At 42.5% G+C, this 23,021-nt stretch overlaps 1 protein-coding gene across 11 annotated transcripts in view; it reads left to right on the top strand.

Moving 5' to 3' along the window:
- MYO3B (myosin IIIB) overlaps window positions 1-23,021 on the top strand; it is a 486,811-nt gene that overhangs the window by 226,356 nt on the left and 237,434 nt on the right. For all 11 annotated transcript variants that reach the window (XR_011570836.1, XM_070803483.1, XM_070803516.1 and 8 more), the window contains 6 exons: window positions 7,363-7,489; window positions 8,266-8,476; window positions 9,274-9,421; window positions 10,676-10,829; window positions 12,034-12,122; window positions 13,820-13,949. Coding sequence is in view for 10 of the 11 variants with exons in the window: in XM_070803483.1 (XP_070659584.1) it covers window positions 7,363-7,489; window positions 8,266-8,476; window positions 9,274-9,421; window positions 10,676-10,829; window positions 12,034-12,122; window positions 13,820-13,949 (859 nt within the window). In the remaining variant the exon portion in view is untranslated. The remainder of the gene's footprint in view (window positions 1-7,362; window positions 7,490-8,265; window positions 8,477-9,273; window positions 9,422-10,675; window positions 10,830-12,033; window positions 12,123-13,819; window positions 13,950-23,021) is intronic.

Here is a 23,021-nt window from a genome sequence, read left to right as displayed (position 1 = left end):
CTGCAGGAAGCCCTTCAATTTTTCCCAAACCCTTAGAGCCAAAAATATCTGAAAGAACCCTTGAACCTAGGTTTATTGTAAAGAAACTTCACTGGTAGAGAGTCTTCCAGTAACAATGAAATCCCTGCGGGCAGCTGGGGCGGGGTTATACCTAAAACCCTGTAATGAACTGTGCTTTTCTAGTCTTATTTTTGGATTAAACCATACTATTTTTGTTTAATATTATGCTTGTCTTACTGGTATATGAATCCAGTTCAGTTCAGTTCAGTTGCTCAGTCGTGTCCGACTCTTTGCGACTCCATGAATCGCAGCACACCAGGCCTCCCTGTCCATCACCAACACTCGGAGTTCACCCAAACTCACGTCCATTGAGTCGGTGTTGCCATCCAACCATCTCATCCTCTGTCATCCCCTTCTCCTCCTGCCCCTAATCCCTCCCAGCATCAGGGTCTCTTCCCAATGAGTCAACTCTTCGCATGAGGTGGCCAAAGTATTGGAGTTTCAGACTCAGCATCATTCCTTCCAATGAACACCCAGGACTGGTCTGCTTTAGGATGGACAGGTTGGATCTTCTTGCAGTCCAAGGGACTCTCAAGAGTCTTCTCCAACACTACAGTTCAAGAGCATCAATTCTTCAGCTCTCAGCTTTCTTCACAGTCAAACTCTCACATCCATACATGACCACTGGAAAAACCATAGCCTTGACGAGACGGACCTTTGTTGGCAAAGTAATATCCCTGCTTTTTAATATGCTGTCTAGGTTGGTCATAACTTTCCTTCCAAGGAGTTAAGCGTCTTTTAATTTCATGGCTGCAATCACCATCTGCAGTGATTTTGGAGCCCCAAAAAATAAAGTCTGAACACTGTTTCCACTGCTTCCCCACCTATTTCCCATGAAGTGATGGGACCAGATGCCATGATCTTCGTTTTCTTAATCTTGAGCTTTAACCCAACTTTTTCACTCTCCTCTTTCACTTTCATCAAGAGGCTCTTTAGTTTTTCTTCACTTTCTGCCATAATGGTGGTAATGGTGGTATCTGCATATCTGAGGTTATTGATATTTTTTCCAGCAATCTTGATTCCAGCTTGTGCTTCCTCCAGCCCAGCGTTTCTCATGATGTACTCTGCATATAAGTTAAATAAGCAGGGTCACAATATACAGCCTTGACATACTCCTTTTCCTATTTGGAACCAGTCTGTTGTTCCATGTCCAGTTCTAACTGTTGCTTCCTGACCTGCATACAAATTTCTCAAGAGGCAGGTCAGGTGGTCTAGTATTCCCATCTCTTTCAGAATTTTCCACAGTTTATTGTGATCCACACAGTCAAAGGCTTTGGCATAGTCAATAAAGCAGAAATAGATGTTTTTCTGGAACTCTCTTGCTTTTTTGATGATCTAGCGAATGTTGGCAATTTGATCTCTGGTTCCTCTGCCTTTTCTAAAACCAGCTTGAACATCTGAAAGTTCACTGTTCACATATTCCTGAAGCCTGGCTTCAATGGTATATGAACTACCGTAACATATTAAATAAATTGAGTTTTAGGTATGTTTATATTTAAAAGTACATGAAGGCTTTTCTGGCAGGTTATTTGTGAAGGTCAAAATTGGACATTTATTGCAGATCCCTTGATGAAGAGGTTATGGAGAAGCCTTTGAGATTAGGGAATATTTTTTTCCCTTTCTTCAAAACAGATCATAAATTGGGAGAATACTGCTGAGGATAGACTGGAGGGGTACATATTAAAGTGTTAATTGAGGGTGTTGAGATTTCCAGTGCCTTAATGACAGACAATAGGACTTATCATTGACTTAAAAAAAAATTCTTTTTTCATGTATGATTGACATGCAAAACAAAATTTTTTTTTAAACCAACCATTGACTTTAAAGTTATGAATGTTGGGAGCCTCTGAAAAGGAAACTGAATAAAGAGCCTGTAAGGAAGAATGCTTGTCAGCTGGGCCTAATGCAGAGCTTTGGGCAAAAAAACTCACAACTGGTGAAAAACTAAAGACATGAGCTATTTCAAATCCTAAAAGATGATGCTGTGAAAGTGCTGCACTCAATAGGCCAGCAAATCTGGAAAATTCAGCAGTGGCCACAGGACTGGGAAAGGTCAGTTTTCATTCCAATCCCAAAGAAAGGCAATGCCAAAGAATGCCCAAACTACCACACAATTGCATTCATCTCACACTCTAGCAAAGTAATGCTCATAATTCTCCAAGCCAGACTTCAACAGTACATGAACCGTGAACTTCTAGATGTTCAAGCTGCATTTAGAAAAGGCAGAGAGGAACCAGAGATCAGTTGCCAACATCCTCTGGATCATCAAAAAAGCAAGAGAGTTACAGAGAAATATCTATTTCTGCTTTATTGACTATGCCAAAGCCTTTGACTATGTGGATCACAACAAACTGTGGAAAATTCTGAAAGAGATGGGAATACCAGACCACCTGACCTGCCTCTTGAGAAATCTGTATGCAAGTTAAGAAGCAATTGTTAGAACTGGACATGGAACAACAGACTGGTTCCAAATATGGAAAGGAGTATGACAAGGCTGTATATTGTCACCCTGCTTATTTAACTTCTATGCAGAGTACATCATGAGAAATGCTGGGCTGGATGAAGCACAAGCTGGAATCAAGATTGCTGGGAGAAATATCAATAACCTCAGATATGCAGATGATACGACCCTTCTTGCAGAAAGCAAAGAAGAACTAAAGAGTCTCTTGATGAAAGTGAAAGACAAGAGTGAAAAAGTTGGCTTAAAACTCAGCATTCAGAAAACTAAAATCATGGCATCCAGTCCCATCACTTCATGGCAAATAGATGGGGAAACAGTGCAAACAGTGTCAGAATTTATTTTTGGGGGCTCCAAAATCACTGCAGATGGTGACTGCTGTCTTAAATTAAAAGATGCTTGCTCCTTGGAAGAAAAGCTATGACCAACCTAGACAGCATAGTAAAAAGCAGAGACATTACTTTGCCAACAAAGATCCATCTCGTCAAGGATATGGTTTTTCCAGTGGTCATGTATGGATGTGAGAGTTGGACTGTGAAGAAAGCTGAGCACTGAAGAATTGATGCTTTTGAACTGCAGTGTTGGAGTAGACTTTTGAGAGTCCCCTGGACAGCAAGGAGATCCAAGGGGTCCATCCTAAAGGAAATCAGTCCTGAATATTCATTGGAAGGACTGATGCAATGCTGAAGCTGAAACTCCAATCTTTTGGCCACCTGATGCAAAGAACCAACTTTTTGGGAAAGACCCTGATGCTGGGAAAGATTGAAGGTGGGATGAGAAGGGCATGACAGAGGATGAGCTATTTGGAAGGCAGCACCGGCACGATGGACGTGAGTTTGAGCGGGCTCCAGGAGTTGGTGATGGACTGGGATGACTGGAGTGCTGCTATCCATGGAGCTGCAAAGAGTCAGACATGACTGAGCAACTGAACTGAACTGAACGGGGAAACCAGGATTCTTCTCAACTTTCCACGTAGCCTCTTCTTTACAGACAGAATATCTGCCTCAGTGGAAGAAGTGTCTTTTGAGAAAAAGAGAAAAAGAAGCCAAGGTCATACATCCTGCATGGGGCTTTGGTAGATAAATACTTTCCCACTTGTGCTGATTGGTGGTGAAACCAAATTCATACTCATCAGCAGTGAACTGGGAAACCCAGTTGTAGGAATTGTTCATCTTCTTGCTAACTGTTCCTATCCTGAGTGAGCTGACTCCATTTTATGATATAGAACGTTGGAAATTGGTAAGAAATAAAAAGATAGAGTAGGTAGCTAATCAATCCTAAAGGAAATCAACCCTGAGTACTCATTGGAAGGACTGATGCTGAAGCTAAATCTCCAATACTTTGGCCACCTGATGTGAAGAGCTGACTTATTGGAAAAGACCCTGATGCCGGGAAAGATTGAAGGCAAAAGGAGAAGGGGGCAGCAGAGGATGAGATGGTTAGATTGCATCACTGACTCAATGGACATGAGTTAGCTCAAACTCCGGGAGGTAGTGCAGGACCGGAAGGAAGCCTGGCATGCTGCAGTCCACGGAGTCACAAACAGTTGGACACGACTTAGCAACTGAACAACCATCAATGGCAAGCAGATAGCAAGATTCTTCAGGAAAGGCAGGAATACCAGGCAAGAGGAAATGAGCAAGGTGAGGAAGGTGAAAAGTCCTTCCTAGGCTGGCTATGAAGAGAACAGAAGAGGCATTGGATTGCATATTGGGGGGAGAGGAGTAATCACACAGGTGGACATATCACTGATTGAATTCTACCATTAGATGAATAATGTTTTGACCTAAATACAGGAATGGATGTAGGTTCCTAGGCCAGAAAGGAAGAACTAATTGGCCCAACAGTGGGACTGAAGAGTCAAAGGGAATAGGCTGGAAACTGCACAGGCAGCACTGTAAGGCTAATACCTCCATAACGAGGGGAGCATTGGGCACCCTTTCTCAAGTCCCCTTCTCTGAACCAAGGAAGGAGACCCAATCTGCTTTTAACTTCAGTCTTTTGCTCAGTGCTTGAACCCAAAGTTCAAAGCTGAAATATATAGATAGTTTTTCTCTTTGAAAGAGGAAATCTCTGAGCGGCATGCTGGAAAGAATATTGTCAAAGACACACAGGGTTAGATGCTGGTCTCGAGGGTGTGGTCCTTGTCATTTCCTTTGTGGATGGTCATCCTAGTGGTGAAATGTCTGGATGCCTTATTTTGGGAGGTTTCATAGCTTGTATGCTTATACATGGTGTGTGTATGTGTGTTATAATTAGAGGAAATATTGAGAGTTTTACATAAGCTCTTGAGATAACTATGTATAGAAATAATAGATATAGAACTCACTGCTGTGGAGTCTCTGTTTTACTCTCTGGGATCTGCTTCTGTGGGGAGTCTCTGGATGCATTCTACAAGCCTAACGCTGTATTGATCAAAGTAATGAGGTTCTGTCATGTTAAATCCACGCTAGTCCCAGAAAACCCATTTCGTAGGTGTTCTCCTTAGCCACTCTTAAGTTGTGTGATTAAAACAGTGATTCTTGAAGTCAGAAACATGACATCTTGCCTTTGATTTAGGAGTTTGAAGAACAGTATTTTTCTATCGTGGAAGCCTAGTTTAAAATCCTCATTTGTCTTTGTAGCATTATCAGGTATCCAGCAGATGTCACTATTATGGTCCATGTTCAGTTTTTTGGCTTTACTGAGCAGTGTTTGCAGAAAAGGCGCAATTCAGAGGCAATGCTTTATCAATGGCCTAATGACAGTTGTTATTGGTTTGCTGCTATGTATAGTACTCAATCAAGTGCCCAGCCTGAGTATTTTTAGTCAAAGTACTTTATCTATAAGCATAAGATACAGGGATTTCCTGGCTATATATTTCATTTCTCACCTATAGGAAATGCAAATATTTAAACAAATAATTGTACTTTTTTTTTTAACCATTAATTATTCTTATGTATTCCACCTTCAATATAAAAATAGGACTTAGATCATCACACATCATTTCTATTCTTACCAAATGTGTAGAGTTTTCTTCCCCATACTAACCAGTTCTCCTACAGTTCAGTTCAATTCTGACACTTGTCTACCTCAAGTTAGCTTCAAATTATACAAGTTAGGGGCCTACTCCCACAGGACTGCCCCAACCTCAGATACCAGTTACAACTCCCAAGTTTTCCTATTTCTAATGAACAGCCTGTAAATAGAGAGTTCCCAAGACCCTCCTCTTCAAGTTCAATAATTTGCTAGAAGGATTCATAGAACTCAGGAAAGCAGTTCACTTAATATTCCTGGTTTATTATAAAGGATGCAACCGAGGAACAGACAAGTGGAAGAGATTTATAGGGCAAGGTCTTAGAAGAGGAGGCACCACCTCCTCTTTTCACCTTCATGCGTTTGCCAACCCAGAAGTTCTCCAAACCTGGTCTGTTAGGGGGTTTAGTGGAGGCTCTGTTACCTAGGCATGCCTGATCAAGTCATTGCCTATTGATGATTGATTCGATCTCAAGCCCTGTGCCCTCCTTGAAGTCTGGAGTCCAGCTAAGATTTCCAACCCTTTAATCACATTGTTGGTTCCTCTGACAACCAGCACACCCATCCCCCAAGAGTCTCCTCCTTAGCACAAACTCAGATGTGGATGAAAGGGGCTTATTGTGATGAACAAAGGACACCCTTCTTGGCTCTATCTATCACTCAAAAAGTCCTAGAGTTGTAGAAACTCTTGTGTCAGAAATGGGTATGAAGACCAGACGTTTATTTCTTATTGTAGTAAAACATGACAGGTAATTTCTAGTGAGTCTTTCAAAATGCTTTGACCTCATTCATAACTATATACTCTATAATTTAACTTCCGATGTTCTAATGAAACATCAGTGAATGCCCTCCAACTATTTCATATAAGCTATATTCAAGATGATAAGGAAACATCTCTACTCTTGTCTTGAAGAAAGACCCATACTTGAATTTGGGAGCTGGTATTAGCTAGGGTGGCTATGGTTTTTCCTGTGGTCATGTATGGATGTGAGAGTTGGACTGTGAAGAAGGCTGAGCACCGAAGAATTGATGTTTTTGAACTGTGGTGTTGGAGAAGACTCTTGAGAGTCCCTTGGACTGCAAGGAGATCCAACCAGTCCATTCTGAAGGAGATCAGCCCTGGGTGTTCTTTGGAAGGAATGATGCTAAAGCTGAAACTCCAGTACTTTGGCCACCTCATGGGAAGAGTTGACTCATTGGAAAAGACTCTGATGCTGGGAGGGATTGGGATCAGGAGGAGAAGGGGATGACAGAGGATGAGATAGCTGGATGGCATCACTGACTCGATGGACATGAGTCTGAGTGAACTCCGGGAGTTGGTGATGGACAGGGAGGCCTGGTGTGCTGCGATTCATGGGGTCACAAAGAGTCCGACACGACTGAGCGACTGAACTGAACTGAACTGAAAGGCTAAAAGTGTCTTAAAGAACAAAGAACAGTTCCCTCTAATGTAAGCATTCCAAGGCAAGAGGTTCAGACTGTAGAACATCTCTGTTCCATCGAGTCGTTGGTCTCAGCATTCTAATCAATGGCATGATTTAAGGTGGGTTGTTGGGAGTTCCATCCAGCAGTAAGGGAAAAAAAGTCTTGAAGGAGGCATGCTCCCTTCTATAAGGAAAGCCCAGAAATGGCCCACCTCATTCTGCCTGTTCCTTTGTTAAGAATTTAGTTACATGGCCTAAGTGCAAGAAAGGCTTGGACATTGTTTGTATGCCCAGGACAGTGGGGTGGAGATGGATGTGGGTGGACTAGTGGTTTCTACCACAGTGCTGGTAAGTTTATTGGTTTGATTGGCAATGACCAAACATGATTCTTGATGTCCTTTTCAGGAGGTGCACTCAGTGTACAGTATATTATCTGGGATTTTGAATATTGGAAACATTGAGTTTGCAGCTATTTCCTCTCAGCATCAAACTGACAAAAGTGAGGTGCCCAATGCAGAAGCCTTGGAAAATGGTAATTATTTGATTCGTGTGCATTGTGTTGCCAAATACTTTTACTTGGGTAGTTTTTCAAGACTCGAAGATATAATGTGCTGGTCCTTAACTGTCTCTGGGTGTTTTCACTAACCAGTATTTCCCAGAGAATATCTTGTAGAACATCAGCGTTCATCTCATAAGTGGCAAGTACGTAGACACTCTTCTGAAAAGTCCATGGCAGGTAACTTTGGGCAGTGATTCTCACCAGTGGCTGCTTTTAAAAATCATCTACAAATTTTTGGAAAAGATATGAGAGGTTGGACCTCACTCTGAATTCACTGAATCATTATCTGGAGGGGATAACACATGCACCTATTTATTTTAAAATTTCCACAAGTAATAATAGCGGCACAAAGAATAAGATTCCTGAGTTAGAAAAAAAAATTTATTTAAATAACAGCTCTTGTGTTAAACTGTAGCACTTAACTATGCTAATGTGCTTTGTGATTTTCTGAGAGCAGACTATAGTCTTCAACAGTTGCTCCAACTAATTTGGTCAAAGACCATCTCCTTCCACATTTTTTTCATCTAACACATGTAAAGAGCTTTCAAAACTGTTTGGGAGGCACTGCGTTAGTCTAGGTTCTTCTTGGGGTTCAGGGCCCCACATGTTTATCCTTGGCTCTGAAGTTCTGCAGATACAGCCTGGCACATGGCTGATGTTGAATGAATGCTGGCTAACTGGCTGGCTGGCTGGCTGGCTGGACAGTGGATGTCTACCTCCTCCAGCATTATCCTCACCCTCTCTTCTAGCTGCCTCGGTTCTCTGCATCAGCCCTGAAGAGCTCCAGGAGGCTCTCACCTCACACTGTGTGGTCACTCGGGGTGAGACCATCATCCGCGCCAACACTGTGGACAGGGCCTCGGACGTCAGAGACGCCATGTCGAAAGGCCTGTACGGGAGGCTTTTCAGCTGGATTGTAAATCGCATCAACACGCTCCTGCAGCCAGACAAAAACATATGGCAAGTTCCCCGACGGGCAGAGACCTTGAGGAGGGCTGTCATTGACCCCAGTGTCTCCTAGAATTTCCAAGAGGAAGCATTTGGTCTTCTCTTGGGTTTTCTTTAATGAAGATCTCAGGGCATCTCCTTTAAAAGATGGTGTATTTACACTGGAGAGGCTCATGATTACAGAGCCACTGCATTATGGTGTTTAAAAGAACAAGCTTAGCTGGGAGCTGGGCAAACTGGGTTTGCATCCGGACTCCATAGCTTCATCTGTGCACATCCTAAGTCATAGTTTCCTCATCTGTAAAATGAGAATAATATCCTCCTGCTGCTGCTGTTTTTAGAATCAACTGAGACATTTCATGAGAAGTGTTAAAGCACAGAAATCTCACAGTATTGCTACTTCTACAGCTTTATCTGTGCTAAGCATTAGTGTTTTCTAGACTGTGGAGGAACTGACAGTATCAAATTCTAGAGTCTTCTTCTAACTAAGCCTTGTGGGTGAGAAAGTAGAAGAATAAATGAGCAGCAGTTCCAACCCCTTCAAATAGGGTGGCTCCTCTTTAATCTCTCTATAGATGGAGTTTCTGAGGAAAATTTGAAATTTTGCTGCTTAAAATAAGAGAAGTTGGAGGTACTGTTGAAAGGCTTAGGAAACCAACTGTTTAACACAGAGACTGTTCCTTTCTGAAAGGCGGCAGGATGCCGCTTGCCCTGAGTAGCTACATGTGTAGATAAAAATGTAGTCAGTCTCACTGCCCTGAGACTGCTGTTTCCTTCTCTAAAAGGTTTTATTCTTCTCTCTCATGCAGTACTGCAGACGATGGTATGAATGTGGGGATCTTGGACATTTTTGGATTCGAAAACTTTCAGAGAAATTCATTTGAGCAGCTCTGCATAAACATCGCCAATGAGCAAATTCAGTACTATTTCAATCAGCATGTTTTTGCTCTCGAGCAGGTAACAGTGAACTCTGAAGGCCCTGGACCTGGTGGGGAACGTGCCTGCAGGCTGCCCAGAGTTTGAAGCAGAAACCTTGTTAGTGAGGTTAACAGGTCAAAGACTCCAAAGAAAAACCACTGATGAGGCAGTCCTGTCAAAATAACTCGACAATCTAAATGTAGTTTGATAAAAAGAGGTCTTGATTTCTGTGGAAAGGTACATTTCCTCCCTTGAGTGAAGCTGATGACAAGCCAATTATTTAAATGCTGTTTCCAAACTGATTCATATGCATTGCCCAAAATGCTGCATTCTCTTCTGCTTTATTTAACTAAAAATATTTGTGATCACGTCCCAAATGATACCGGATGATCTGGAACTCAGGATAAGGTTCTTGGTTTCCAACTCTCTCACTGACCATATGAATCCCCTGTCTCCTGCATATTAGACCCCACCAGAAGTGGATTGGTATCTTCAGCAAGGAGTAAGATACGTTCTTGGTTTTCTCAACATGGAAATCTTCCCCCCCATGAGTCTAATGGCAAATAAAACAGGATGTAAAGCTAGCGGACCCAAGGTCTGGGGCCCTTATCCTCCACCTCGACCTGAACCCAACCCCAAGACTCTCCTGTATGAGGAGAGAGTATATAGTTGTAAAAACTAAACATTCTGACTAAACTCCTTGTTTTAATGCAAGAGCAAGGAACCCATTAAACTGCTAGGTTAGATAAAGACAAAGTCATGGACTAAAAACACCGATATTGGTTTTATCATGGAAACTGGACAAATCCACAATGCACTCCTCCCCCACCCATCTTGTACAAAACAGACCTTGTTTCAATCCAGTTTACTTCCATTTATTTTCCCAGGAAATCTGGAGTTCTTTTTAGTTTTTTTTTAGTTCAAGATGATTCCTTTGCAGAAGACAGAAATCTGCTTTCCTCCTGGTTTCAACCAAACTTGTCACCAGAATAAAAAATTTTCAGCTTCCCTTCCTTTCTACATCAGCTTCTCAATTTAAGTTACCAAGTACATGTCTGAGAGACAGAGAGAGACAGAGAGCCAAGGTTCTGTTGCCAACCTTACCACCTGCCATAGGCTCCCTATAGGTCAGTCTTAAATCCTGAGCTTCAACAGTGCTGGATGCAGAAAAGCCTTGTCCTACTCACATAAAACAGACCCTGTTCAGTGTTGCCAGACAGAGAAAGTGCATGCAGCCTGGTGGTACCTAGGCCAGTACTGGGCTGGAGTGATTCACGATCCATTTCCTTCCAGATGGAGTATCAGAACGAGGGCATTGACGCTACCCCCGTGGAGTACGAGGACAATCGCCCCCTCCTGGATATGTTCCTCCAGAAACCCCTGGGACTGCTTGCACTTCTGGATGAGGAAAGCCGGTTTCCTCAGGCAACGGACCAGACCCTGGTTGGTAGGTACCTTTTAGAAAAGGCATACTTATGTGCAGAAGAGAACTTGGCTATTTGGCTCATATCATCAAATGGTTTATGGAATCCTTCCTGTGTATTTTGGCTACCTGGCGATTGTGAAAATAGAGACTCTGCTTTTAATAAATTGAAATATTCAGAACACATCCTGGTAGGATTTGTGTGTTAAAGCAAACCCGTCACCATTTCTCAAACTCTCCTCACTTTCCTGTTCCTGTAAAGCAAATTACCTTTACCCTATGTCAGTATCATTTTACACATTCTGTTCCCCTTATTTTCCATGACCAACACTTGATACCCCTCCTTTTTCATGCCCTTCTCTCATATCTCTATCTGGACCTCCAGCCATTTTTAGTACAACCTTGTATAGAAGCCCTGCTGATGTTCTGGCTTCCTGGCTCATATTTTATGCTGGACATCCCACCTAATACAGTTTTTGTAAAGCTACCTTTTCATTAAATTACCACTGTCTGTGGAGTGATGGTAAAACATCTCCTTCTAGCATTTGGAGTCCTCTGTACTTACCCCCATACCTCTCCATCTCCTCCTGCTCATCAGTCTTCAGCGTTGCGTGTGACCCATCTCTCACTCTGTGAGATCCTTGGGCAACAAAGTCCGACCGCTGCATCCCTTTACTGCTTAGCACGGTTCCTCACACAGAGTAGGCCATCCTTGACCACAGCAGCAACATTATCTGGAGAGGGATGGAGAGGAAGTTTCGAGCCTTTTTCCCAGATGGAAAATTGATTTGTGGAAGAGATTCGCTTCTAGGAGTTGAGAGTGCCACCTTTGACTTCCTTTTAGCTATAAAATTGTCGCAAGTTGTCAAGAGGAATATAAACCAGGATTATTTGCCTTCCATGGAGTATCTTCATGGTTCTAAAGCTAATTGGTTGGTTTTCTGGTGTCATCAGTGTTTATTCTTGGAGTTCTCAGAGAAGAACATGGTATCATCGAGATCAGCTTGACACAAAAGACAACATGAAACAGCTAGATGAGAACTTGAATGTAAATGCCCATCATGTAGGGGGGTGGGGAGGGGACCTTTCTCCATCACTGTACAAATAAGAATAATTTCAGGCTACTCTGAAGTTCCTTATTCTGAGTCGTCATGATTTGAGGAGCGTATTTTTGTCTAAAGGACCAAAGAGTTCCCATTGTAACTTTTAAACATGAAAATCCACACAGATAAATTTGAAGATAATCTTCGATGCAAATACTTCTGGAGGCCCAAAGGAATGGAGCTGTGCTTTGGCATTCAGCACTATGCTGGAAAGGTGAGTTATTAAATCTGAATTTTGACAAGGAACAAGGGTCCACAGTACTCTGTGGCATTCATGAAATTGCTTGCAGATTTCTTTCTCCTTTTAATTCTTCTTGAATACCTAATCATAATTCTTAAATCTTCTCAGTGGTATTGCTCATGGAAAGTAGCCCCTGGCAAAAAAGCAATTTCTCACTGGGGTGGCCCACAGAGCTGCCATCTGCTTCTCACCTGAGGTTTGGCCTAGAAGTGACAGCTCTCCAGGGAGAAAACATGATGGCTTTTGCAGCGTTTAGTGGTGAATGCTCACATTCAAAAGTAATTTGGAGATGTGTAGGCAACGAAGGAGGGTTAATATCACAGTGGGGCTCAATTTTTAGCACTTTGTAGCACAAGCATATGTCTACAGGGCACCAAAAGTGTCTAGATAAAAAGGGGGGGAAATTCACTTCATCATCCAGATGTTAAGGTTTTACAACATTAACTGAAATTTTCACTTTTCATCCATTATTCTTCAGTCTCAGTTTCAAGTTCCTGAACGAGGTTAGTGAGTGATTCAGGAAATCCCCTCCTCCTGTAGCCAACAATTCATTGCTCATGTTACTCTCTAAGGAGCCATGTGAATTATGGCTAATTGGTTCCGGCAGGGTCTGCTGAGGCCCTGGGCCCAGAAAATGGGTAGGAGTTCAATAAAAGGCATTCTGGGTTATATTGTTGATTTAAGATTTGTTGAAATTATTTTTCACATTCATATTATGGCATGGAAATTAATTTTGCCTGAATGTTGTTTGAAAGGCAATTTAATATAAGTGAAGAGATTGTTTTTGTCTTCACATAATACATGACAGCATCTATCTTGGATCTTGGCTAGAAATTGCAATCCAGTTTTCCCTCCTAAAAACTTCATTTACCCTAGTGTTGGAGGCTGACTGCACAAGACATCCACCCTGATCCCCGGTCCCCATTCTTCTCCTCTCTCCTGCCTTCCATTCTCGTCCCCTTCTTTGCACCTCTCTTCCCATCTCTGTCCTTTTACACCTATTTTCTAACTACCACTCTTCTTCCCTCTTGTTCTTTCTTAATTTTAAAAGGAAAAAGAAAAGATCTTTTTCCTTCTGGGCTCTGTGTCCTTTCTTGAATTCATTTCTTTGGAGCATCCCTTAAAAAGTCTCTGATCTAAATGTCCTTTGCCCTGAGAACCAAGAATGCTCAGAGCCCCTGAGCCACCACTCAGGTGCCACAAGCACCTTGGGAAGCAGCGAGGGTGAAATGTGTATAGGCATGGAGCCAATCTGCCCGGGCTGGGATGCCTGCCCACCCTGGTGACATGTGTGGCCGTGGCCACATGATTCAGCCTCTCTCTAAGCTTCTGTTTGCCCACAGTGAAATGGAGGCAATAGCAGTGTTAACCTCATCAGATGGATGCTTCTCATATTGTGAGTGGCCAATATAATTATTCTGAAGTGATTTATCTTTGATAGGACTCTCTTCATCAAAGAATAGTTGAACAAGGAGTTAAGATAAACTGGCCTCTCAAAAATTTCAATTGTCCCCCTTATCTGGTGGCCTAGGTTTAAAAGCATGGCTATGTAAAGATGAATTCTATACAGAGATCGATTAATGACTGACCTCAGGCAATGCCAGTGTTGCCTGGCAACACTGTGATGGGGACAGTATTGGCTCACTTGTGATTTGCTCTTTATGTTGCAGGTATTATATGATGCTTCTGGGGTTCTTGAGAAAAACAGAGACACTCTCCCTGCTGATGTGGTGGTCATACTGAGGGCATCAGAAAACCAGCTTCTCCAGCAACTCTTCTCAATCCCTTTGACTAAAACAGGTACTGGAGGGACTTCCCTGGTGGTCCAGTGGTTGGGACACCATGATGCCACTGGTCAGGGAACTAAGATCCTTCATGCAATGTGGCATGACCACAAAGAATAAATTAAAAATTTTAAAAAGACAACAATCAACAACAACAACAAAAAACTGGGTACTTGTAACGTCTCTGACAGCCCTAGGCCTGCCTCATGCTTCTACAAGCCTTGCTGGGGTTTTCTCGCTCATGTCTAAATACCACCATGGCAGTGCTACTAACATTTTGAAATTTGAGCAGGGGTAAAAGTCTATTCACCTGAGTTCAAGAAAAAGAAAGTGATTATTTCTTTTGCATTTAACTGCACAGCATCAGCCTATATATACATGTGTGTACACACGCACTTTCCATAGCATCAGTTTTTAGACTTCTCATTTTCTCTGCATGATTCCTTTCATTCTTCCATTTATAGAAGTGCTTGTTGGGACTTTCCTGGCGGTGCAGTGGTCAGGGCTCCATGCTTCTCCTGCAGTGGGCACGGGTTTGATCCCTGGGTAGGGAACTATAATCCTGCAAGCCACATTGTGTGGCCAATAAAAAAAATAAAAATAAAAACATGTATTATTATGCACTCAGTCACTCAGTCATGTCCAACTCTTTGCGACCCCATGGACCATAGCCCTCTAGGCTCCCTTATCCATGGACTTCTCCAGGCAAGAATACTGGAGTGGGTTGCCATGCCCTCCTCCAAGGGATCTTCCTGACACAGGATTTGAACCTATGTCTCTTATGTCTCCTGCATTGGCAGGTGGATTCTTTACCACTAGCGCCACCAGGGAAGCCCATAGTTTATATTATCATAAGTAAGTAAGTGTTAGTCGCTCAGTCATGCCCGACTCTTTGTGACCCCATGGACTGCAGCCCACCAGGCTCCTCTGTCCATGAGATTTTCCAGGCAAGGATATTGGAGTGGGTTGCCATTTACTTCTCCAGGGGATCTTCCCAACCCAGGGATCGAACCCAGGTCTCCTGCACTGCAGGCAGATTCTTAACCGACTGAGCTACAAGGGAAGCCCATGCTGCTGCTAAGTCACTTCAGTCGTGTCCGACTATGTGTGACCCCACAAATGGCAGCCCACCAGGCTCCCCTATCCCTGGGATCCTCCAGGCAAGAATACTGGAGTAGGTTGCCATTTCCTTCTCCAATGCATGGAAGTGAAAAGTGAAAGTGAAGTCGTTCAGTCGTATCTGATTCCTAGCAACCCCACGGACTGCAGCCTACCAGGCTCCTCTGTCCATGGGATTTTCCAGGCAAGAGTACTGGAGTGGGGTGCCATTGGTTCATGCTAAATGCTTTAGGATGGTCTTGGTTTACCTAGAATTATTGAGAAGATTATTTCTATTTATGTATGATTTCAAGTAATGGGACTGGGGTCAATCAGAGTCATCCAGTCAGGCAGTCCTGAAAAGTTACCTGGTCCAACTTCCCACTTAGTCATCGACTAAGCCCACCACTGTTTCTAACCAACTTGGAACAGATGTGTCACTGGCCTATATTCACAGCCTTTGTCTCCTTAGAGTCAGCTTCTGTGTAGTTGTTAAGTCGGGCCTCATTCAGGATTAGGAGGCCAAAAGATGGACCATCCTAGTCTTTACTGTTTTACCCAATAGGTTCTAACTGGGTCACGCGCCTTTGATTTATCTGGGATTCTGCTGCTGTTGGCTGGGCAACAGACTTGAGCTTCCCATAGCTCTCCTCTCAAGGGCCTTATGTTTTTGAGGCTATGTCTGGAAACAGCTACTTTTAAAAAAGGAGGCAGAGAACCTCTTTATCATTGTTCATAATTTCTTTTTCTTTTCGTGTCCCTTGTCTGATCATTGGCATTGTGTCTAGCTCGGAGCCTATGCAAGCTAAAAGAGAGTGGTTGCCAGGTCTGAATTTTAGCAACGTGCGCAAGAAAGAAAAGCTTACTTAAGAAAAAAGTCACAGTCTACAACCTTTGCTTCATCTTTACTTTGAAACCAGCTTTTAACTTTTTTTAAACATGCTCCCTTAAGAATAGTAGAGTGCCCCCCCGAAGGCTGCCCTCCAGCTTCTTCTCCAGACCTCCCTTGGAAACAGCCAGGATTTGGTTTTATTATCAACTCCTGGGAGAGTGGGCAGCTGTGGGCTGAGCTGGGGCTCCCTCACCAGAGACTGAGGGGTATGCTCACTAGGTGACTCTGCAGAGTCAAAGAGGCAGCCATTTTTTAATAGGAGACATCCTCTTTGAAATAAAATATATCAAGTGACTTGTTAGCTAGCATTTATACCCTCCTGTATATAAGAGTAATGACTTGTCAAATCCATTGACAATTTTGGAATTTCAAATTTTTCAATCTTTGGCAAAATAAAAACAAGTTCAAGTCTTGGCCACTGGGTGGCGCTGTGCCAGAAGTCATGCTCTGCAGCAGCCACTGCTGCCCGTGATCTCCTAAAAGCTGGGGAGGAACAAAAACAAAGAGATATCCTCTGCTTCTTTTTGCTTTTCTCTGAAACAACTTTCCTCCTGTCTTATAACCTTCTGAATCTTGCCTTGAAACTGCACCCTACACCACCTGGAGGAAACAAAAGAGAGAACTGAGACGAGAACAAACATGTTTTCCTGACAAGCTTCCTTGTATTCTTGAGTTGTATATTATGCATAATAATTTCTTTTGAAATCCTTAGCTTTGCTTTTCTCCACATTTTGAGTATAATTATGAAAACTTTAGTAAGCACGATTCTGTTTTCTTTTTCTGAAATTATTCATGGAAAAAATACCTTCAATCAACAAACATTCATTGAAGAGTTGCTAATAAATAAGGCACTGTATAGGCAGTAAATTGGAATATAATGTGGCTTTGTCCTAAAGGCAACTGGAACTTTCTTTTACCTTCACTTTCTACCTAGAATTGAGCACTAATTTATCTCATTATGACAATATTTGCCTTCAAATCTCAGTTTTAAAGAGATTGTATATTCTCTGTTGAAAGTCTGAACGTTAATTAAGCTTCTAAAGTTTAAAAGTGTCACATTCTATACTTTTTGGTTTTACTATATTACATCCCTTGAAAGTAGAAAAACCCAACTGGACAGAAAAGGTTGTATTGTGTTTGCTAAAAATACAAACGCTTATTTCCAGCACATACCCTTTAGGAAGGGCAGTGTGGCTGTCCATCTCAGCATTGGGGCTGGAAGCGAGATCCCACACATCCTAGCATTTTGCAAGAGAATATATATGTGTTAGTCGTTCAGTCGTGTCCGACTCTTTGAACCCCATGGACTGTAGCTCACCAGGCTCCTCTATTCATGGAATTTTCCAGGCAAGAATACTAGAGTGGTTTGCTATTCCCTTCTCCAGAGGATCTTCCTGACCCAGGAATCAAACCTGGGTCCCTTACATTGTAGGCAGATTCTTTACTGATGGAGCTACCAGGGAGCTTCCCTTGCAAGAAAATATGCTAGTATTTTCAGTGCGTGAGAAACTATTTTCTTGGTCATTTAAATTTTTATTTATCCTTCTTGAAACACTTAAAGGGGGCATTAGTTCAATGAGCATAGATATTATGGGCAATTACTTTACGAATTTCTTTTAGGGGATGAACTACAGAGAGGAAGGAGAAAGGTCAAAGATTGGAAGCCTTGGAGGCTATTAACCCCACACTTTAAAAAGAGGTCCAGCGTTTGGCTCCTCAGTTTCAAGAAGAGAGACTGCCAAGGGGAGTTTGGCAATACTCTGGTTCCTGGTCTTGGTGGTGACTACATGGATATTGGCTTTATAATATTCATTATGCTGTACGTTTATATTTTAGATACTTTTTTACACATGCAATCAATTTCATAATAATACTTGTTTCCCCCAAAGGATAGAGAAAGTGAAAGTGAAGTCGCTCAGTCGTGTCCAACTCTTTGGGACCCCGTGGACTATAGCCTACCAGGCTTCTCCGTCCATGGGATTCTCCAGGCAAGAATACTGGAGTGGGTTACCATTTCCTTCTCCAGGGGATCTTCCCGACCCAGAGATCCAACCTGGGTTTCCCGCATTGTAGGCAGATGCTTTAACCTCTGAGCCAAGAGATGGTATCTTAAAATGCCTCCTCTCCCAGGACTGCTGGGCGGGTGACAATCCCTTCATTAGTGTATTTCAAACAGAAGTATCAGCACTTGGTTTAATCTCTTATCAAGGTTAAGAGGATTAACCTCTGGGTGTGTTTGTGTAAAACTATAATATAAAATCAGAGAGAGTACTCCAGTTGGCATTTTCCTTTCTCCTGCACCCACCTTCCTGTTCACTGAAAAGGTTATAAAACATGGAGCATGAGATCATGAGGTTCAGGGTCCTCAGCTCCTCCCAGGTTGCTGCAGTGCCCTTCCCAGCAGCTGTTTCTGTGGGCACCCAGCTGTGCCTGGTGTGGAATCACCTCTGCCTGATGGGTGCCTTCTTGTTCTGAGATGCCCAGTGACCATCAGATAAACAGGCAGCTATAGTCAGTAAGGATCCTCTCTCTTCCCCTCTTTGCTTTTGCAACCACTCTTTGGCCACTTCAGACGTGATAAAATTTTCTTTGTAATCCTTCCTTTTGATAAGAAATTCTCTGAAGACTTTATATGTGAAAATTTGTTGTGGCAGCAACACTGCTTTCCAACCCTTCAGCTGGGACTTTTCAAACTAATGATCCAGGTAGAAAAACATTAAAAGGAAAGATGTTATAACATGGTTTCATGGCCTATTTTCCTGTTTGGGGAATATTCCACTTGCTACAAATAAACTAGAGAAAAGTTCAAAAGGCTCAGGGGAGGAAAGAGAAGAGGAGGTTTCAAAAAGAACTTGAAAAATCCATTTCTGTCTTTGAATCATGAATTTTGATTTTCAAATGGGAGTTTGGGGTTTTAAAAGAATTAGGAACTTTGGAGAAGCTAGGGGAAAAAAAAAAAACAAGAGTAAAACTAGAGAGTTATTCTCTGAGCCTCAGAGTCTGGTTTTGCTTCAAAATCTGGAACTGAGTTTTTTTATACTGTTGCCTTCTCTCTGAGGGTTCTGAGGTTTCCTCTCTTGGAATATGCAAGTAAAAATCAATGGTAAATTCTATCTTGACTTCATTGGCTCCCCTTATAATTTGGAGAGGGGACAAGACGAGCCCCCCCATTGTATCTGCAGAGCTTTGTAATACCCTGCTGAAATCCTTGCTGTGAATTGCCTGATCCTGATTCTGTAACTCCCCAAATTAACAGCATTAAGGTCGTAAGGGGACGCCTTTTTGTAACCATCTCTCAGAGTTCTCATTTTCCACTTCTGGCTCTTTTTCCATTCTGGCAGTTCAGCGTATGAGTCTGGCAAGATGAACTGACTCTAGGTGACAAAGTTCCAAGTCACAGACGTGGACAGTGCTTGGCCCTTCCTGAAATGGAGGAAGGCCCGAATAAGCCAACCCTGTTCGGGAGCCCTGCTGACTCATTTCCTCCTCGAACAGAGACCTGCCTTTTTCTTCTAATTTGGGAGTGCATCTCAGTCAACCGATAATATATATTTACCATCTTTCTATTAATAGATATGGTGCTATGCATAGGTGCTTTTTAGAAGGAATAAAAGAAAATCCCAGCCAGAATAGGCTGACAGAGAAAGAGTGCTAAGTCCTAAAATGTATAAAGGATGCACAACATCCTGTGTGCAGCAATATATGGGGGGTGCATATAGGCACTTATCTATACAGGTAAAAATAGAAGGAAAAGTCATGGAAATATCATGAGTCAGAGTAGGGAAAGGGTTCTCTTAACTAAGAAAGGCTTCTTGGAAGAGATTTCCCGCCCCCCCTAATAGACTAGAGAAAATTGAACAGTCTGGTGTAATGAGGCATTCTGCACCAGGGTGTACAGCCCTAGAAGTGAGGGGAGGTGGCGGGGGGTGAATAAGTGAACAGGACAAAGAGGAAAGGACTCGGGGCAGAGAGAGAAGTGAAATGAAGCGAAAGTTGCTCAGTTGTGTCCAGGCCAGAATACCGGAGTGGGTAGCTGTTCCCTTCTCCGGGGGATCTTCCCAACCCTGGGATTGAACCCAGGTCTCCCGCATTGCAGGTGGATTCTTTACCAGCTGAGCCAACAGGGAAGGGGAAGCAAATGGAAGAACAATAGTGGTCTCCTGATGCTGATCCGAAATGCTCAGGGTGGGGGGCAAGGTGGACTTCTGCAGGGACAGCTTTAGGGTGAGAAAGGAAAACTTAAATAGGGTGTTAAAGACTAATTAGAGAGAACCAGGGTGCCCCAAGGAGTCTATGTGGAGCTCTGTGTGAAGAGATGCTCAATAAATACTTTCACATTCTACGTTTAGATCTAGCATGAGTTATTTTTTATATAAGGTGTGAGATAGAGACTTGTTTTTTTTTTTTTCATAAATATGTCTAGTTATTCCAAAACCATTTTTATTGAAATGACTGTCTTCTCCACTGCTTGCTTTTACATTTGTCGAAAACCAATTGGTTATGTGTGTGGGTCTGTTTCATTGGTATGTGTCTAACTCATGGATGCCACAATGTCTTCACTCATAGCTTTACAGTAAATCTTAGGAGCACATAGTGTGATTGCCTCGGATTTATTCTTCTTTTTCAAAAACTTTTTGGCTATTCCAGTTTGTTTGTCTTTACATGTAAACTTTAAAAACAGCTTATCTATATCTATAGAAAGGCCTACTGGGATTCTGATTGCTGTTGCATGAAATCTATGGGTCAATTCAGGAAGAATTTTTATGTTTACTACAATGAGTCTTTCAGTCTATGAACACACCATGTCTGTTTATTTGGATTCTCTTTGATTTCTTTAATTAGTATTTTGTTTTCACATGCAGATCTTGTACATGTTTTGTTAGATTTATATCTCAGTATTTCAGTTTTGGGAACTAGTATTGTTCTATTCGGAGAAGGCAACGGCACCCCACTCCAGTACTCTTGCCTGGAAAATCCCATGGATGGAGGAGCCTGGTAGGCTGCAGTCCATGGGGTCACTAAGAGTCAGACACGACTGAGAGACTTTACTTTCACTTTTCACTTTCATGCATTGGAGAAGGAAATGGCAACCCACTCCAGTGTTCTTGCCTGGAGAATCCCAGGGACGGGGGAGCCTGGTGGGCTGTCATCTATGGGGTCGCACAGAGTCGGACACGACTGAAGCGACTTAGCAGCAGCAGCAGCAGCATTGTTCTATTCTACCATAGGATTTTGTGGATTGACCTTGTCTTAAAGGACCTTGCTAAACTCACTTGTTAGTTCTAGGAGTTCTGTTTGATTTTGTTTTTGCAGATTTCTTGGGGTTTCTACATAGACAGTCATGTTATCTGTTAATGAGAACCCTTCTTTATTTTTCTTTCCAATCTTACACCATTCATTTCTTTTTCTTGCCTTGTTTGGCTATGACTTTCAGTATATAGCTGGATGGAAGGGGTGAGAGGAAACGTCTTGCTTTGTTCTGGATCTTGGGGTAGAGCATCCACTCTTTCACTGTTAAGTATGGTGCTGGCTGTGGTTATTATGTAGGTGCCCTTTCACTTGCTATCCCCTCTGTGTGGATATTTCCCCCAAGACATACCCATACCCATTGCACTTTCTTCAGGTCTTTTCTCAAAATCTACTTTCCCTGGCTACCTTGGTAAAAAATTTCAACCTACTGAATACTTATAAATCCATTTCCTGTTTTATCTTTTTCCTTAGCACTTATCACGACCTAACTTACTAGATATAATTTACTTGTTTATTGTCTGTCTTCCTCCAGTATAAAGTAAGTATCTAGATAGCAGGAATTTTGTCTGGTTTGTCCATTACTGTCTCTTCAAAGTTTTAGCAATACCTAGTATATGGTAGCCACTCTCTATGTATTTGCTGAGTAAATGAATGGATGGTTGAACCAAATCTACCCATCTTCCTGCGTCTGTTCCCATTTTGTTTTCCTGCTAATCTAAATGACTGAACCATCCTTACTGTCATTACAAGCGACTCTCTGTTTGCCTCTTCATTCCCTTCCTCACCTTCACAAGGGCTTTCATCCCGCAATTATTTCTCCTCTCTTCTGCATCAGCTATTTATTCCTCTTAATGTGGTCATCCTCATCAACATAGTATCTTCTGTCTTTTTGACTGCTTGTTATGGGTTGAATTGTGTCTCCCTCCCCAAAAATATGTATGTTGAAATCCAAACTCCTAGTTCATCAGGATGTGACTCTGTTTGGAAATAGGGCCCTTGCAGAAGCAATTGAGGTAAAATGGAGTCACCAAGATGGGCCCTATGCCAGTATGACTGGTGTCCTTATTAAAAAGGAAAATTTGGACAGAGTCACACAGAGAATGTCAGGTGAAGATGAAGTCAGAGAGCAAGGCGGTGCCTCTACAGCCCCTCTCTCCTGCATCTCCTAACCAAACTCTGCTTCTGCTCTCTCCTCACCCAGCCTGACAGCTAAACAGTCGTCTTCCTAGGAATAGAAATGTGATGATGTCACCGCCCTGCTTAAAGCCTCCCATGGCTCCTCATCACACCTAAAATAAAATCCAGACTCCTTTGCTTACCTGAAACTCTTAACGTAAAGTCCCCATCTTCTTGAACTCTTTCCCTCCCTCTCTGCCTTCATTCTGTTCCTCAGACAGTCCAAGCCTTTTCCTGACTCAGCACCCGCTGCTCACTCTGCCTGGGACATTCTTTGCCCAGATCTTTACAGATCTATCCTTGTGATCCAGAATTTAGCTTAAACGTCACTACCAAAGAGAGGCCTCCTCTGTCTACCCAATGGATGAGAGCCCCCTGCTTCCCCACCCACTCTGTCATGACACCCTGTTTAATTGTCTCCATCAGGAGCTGACATAATCTTGTCTGTCTCTCTTCTATGACCTGCCCCCTACCCTCCTTTCCTAATGCATAGTGAGTCCTAGTAAATATTTGTCAAATAACTCACTAACTCCTGCACGGTAGAAAATCTAAAGGTAAAATCCAATTCTTGACTTCTAATCTGTGTTAGTTTCCTAGGGCTGACATAACGGGGCACCACAGACAAAACATAACTTAAAGGTACTGTCTCACAATTATGGAGGGTAGATGTTC

This window comes from Bos indicus, chromosome 2 (genome assembly GCF_029378745.1).
Source record: "Bos indicus isolate NIAB-ARS_2022 breed Sahiwal x Tharparkar chromosome 2, NIAB-ARS_B.indTharparkar_mat_pri_1.0, whole genome shotgun sequence".
NCBI lineage: Eukaryota > Metazoa > Chordata > Mammalia > Artiodactyla > Bovidae > Bos > Bos indicus.
This window is presented reverse-complemented; position numbering and strand designations above follow the sequence as displayed.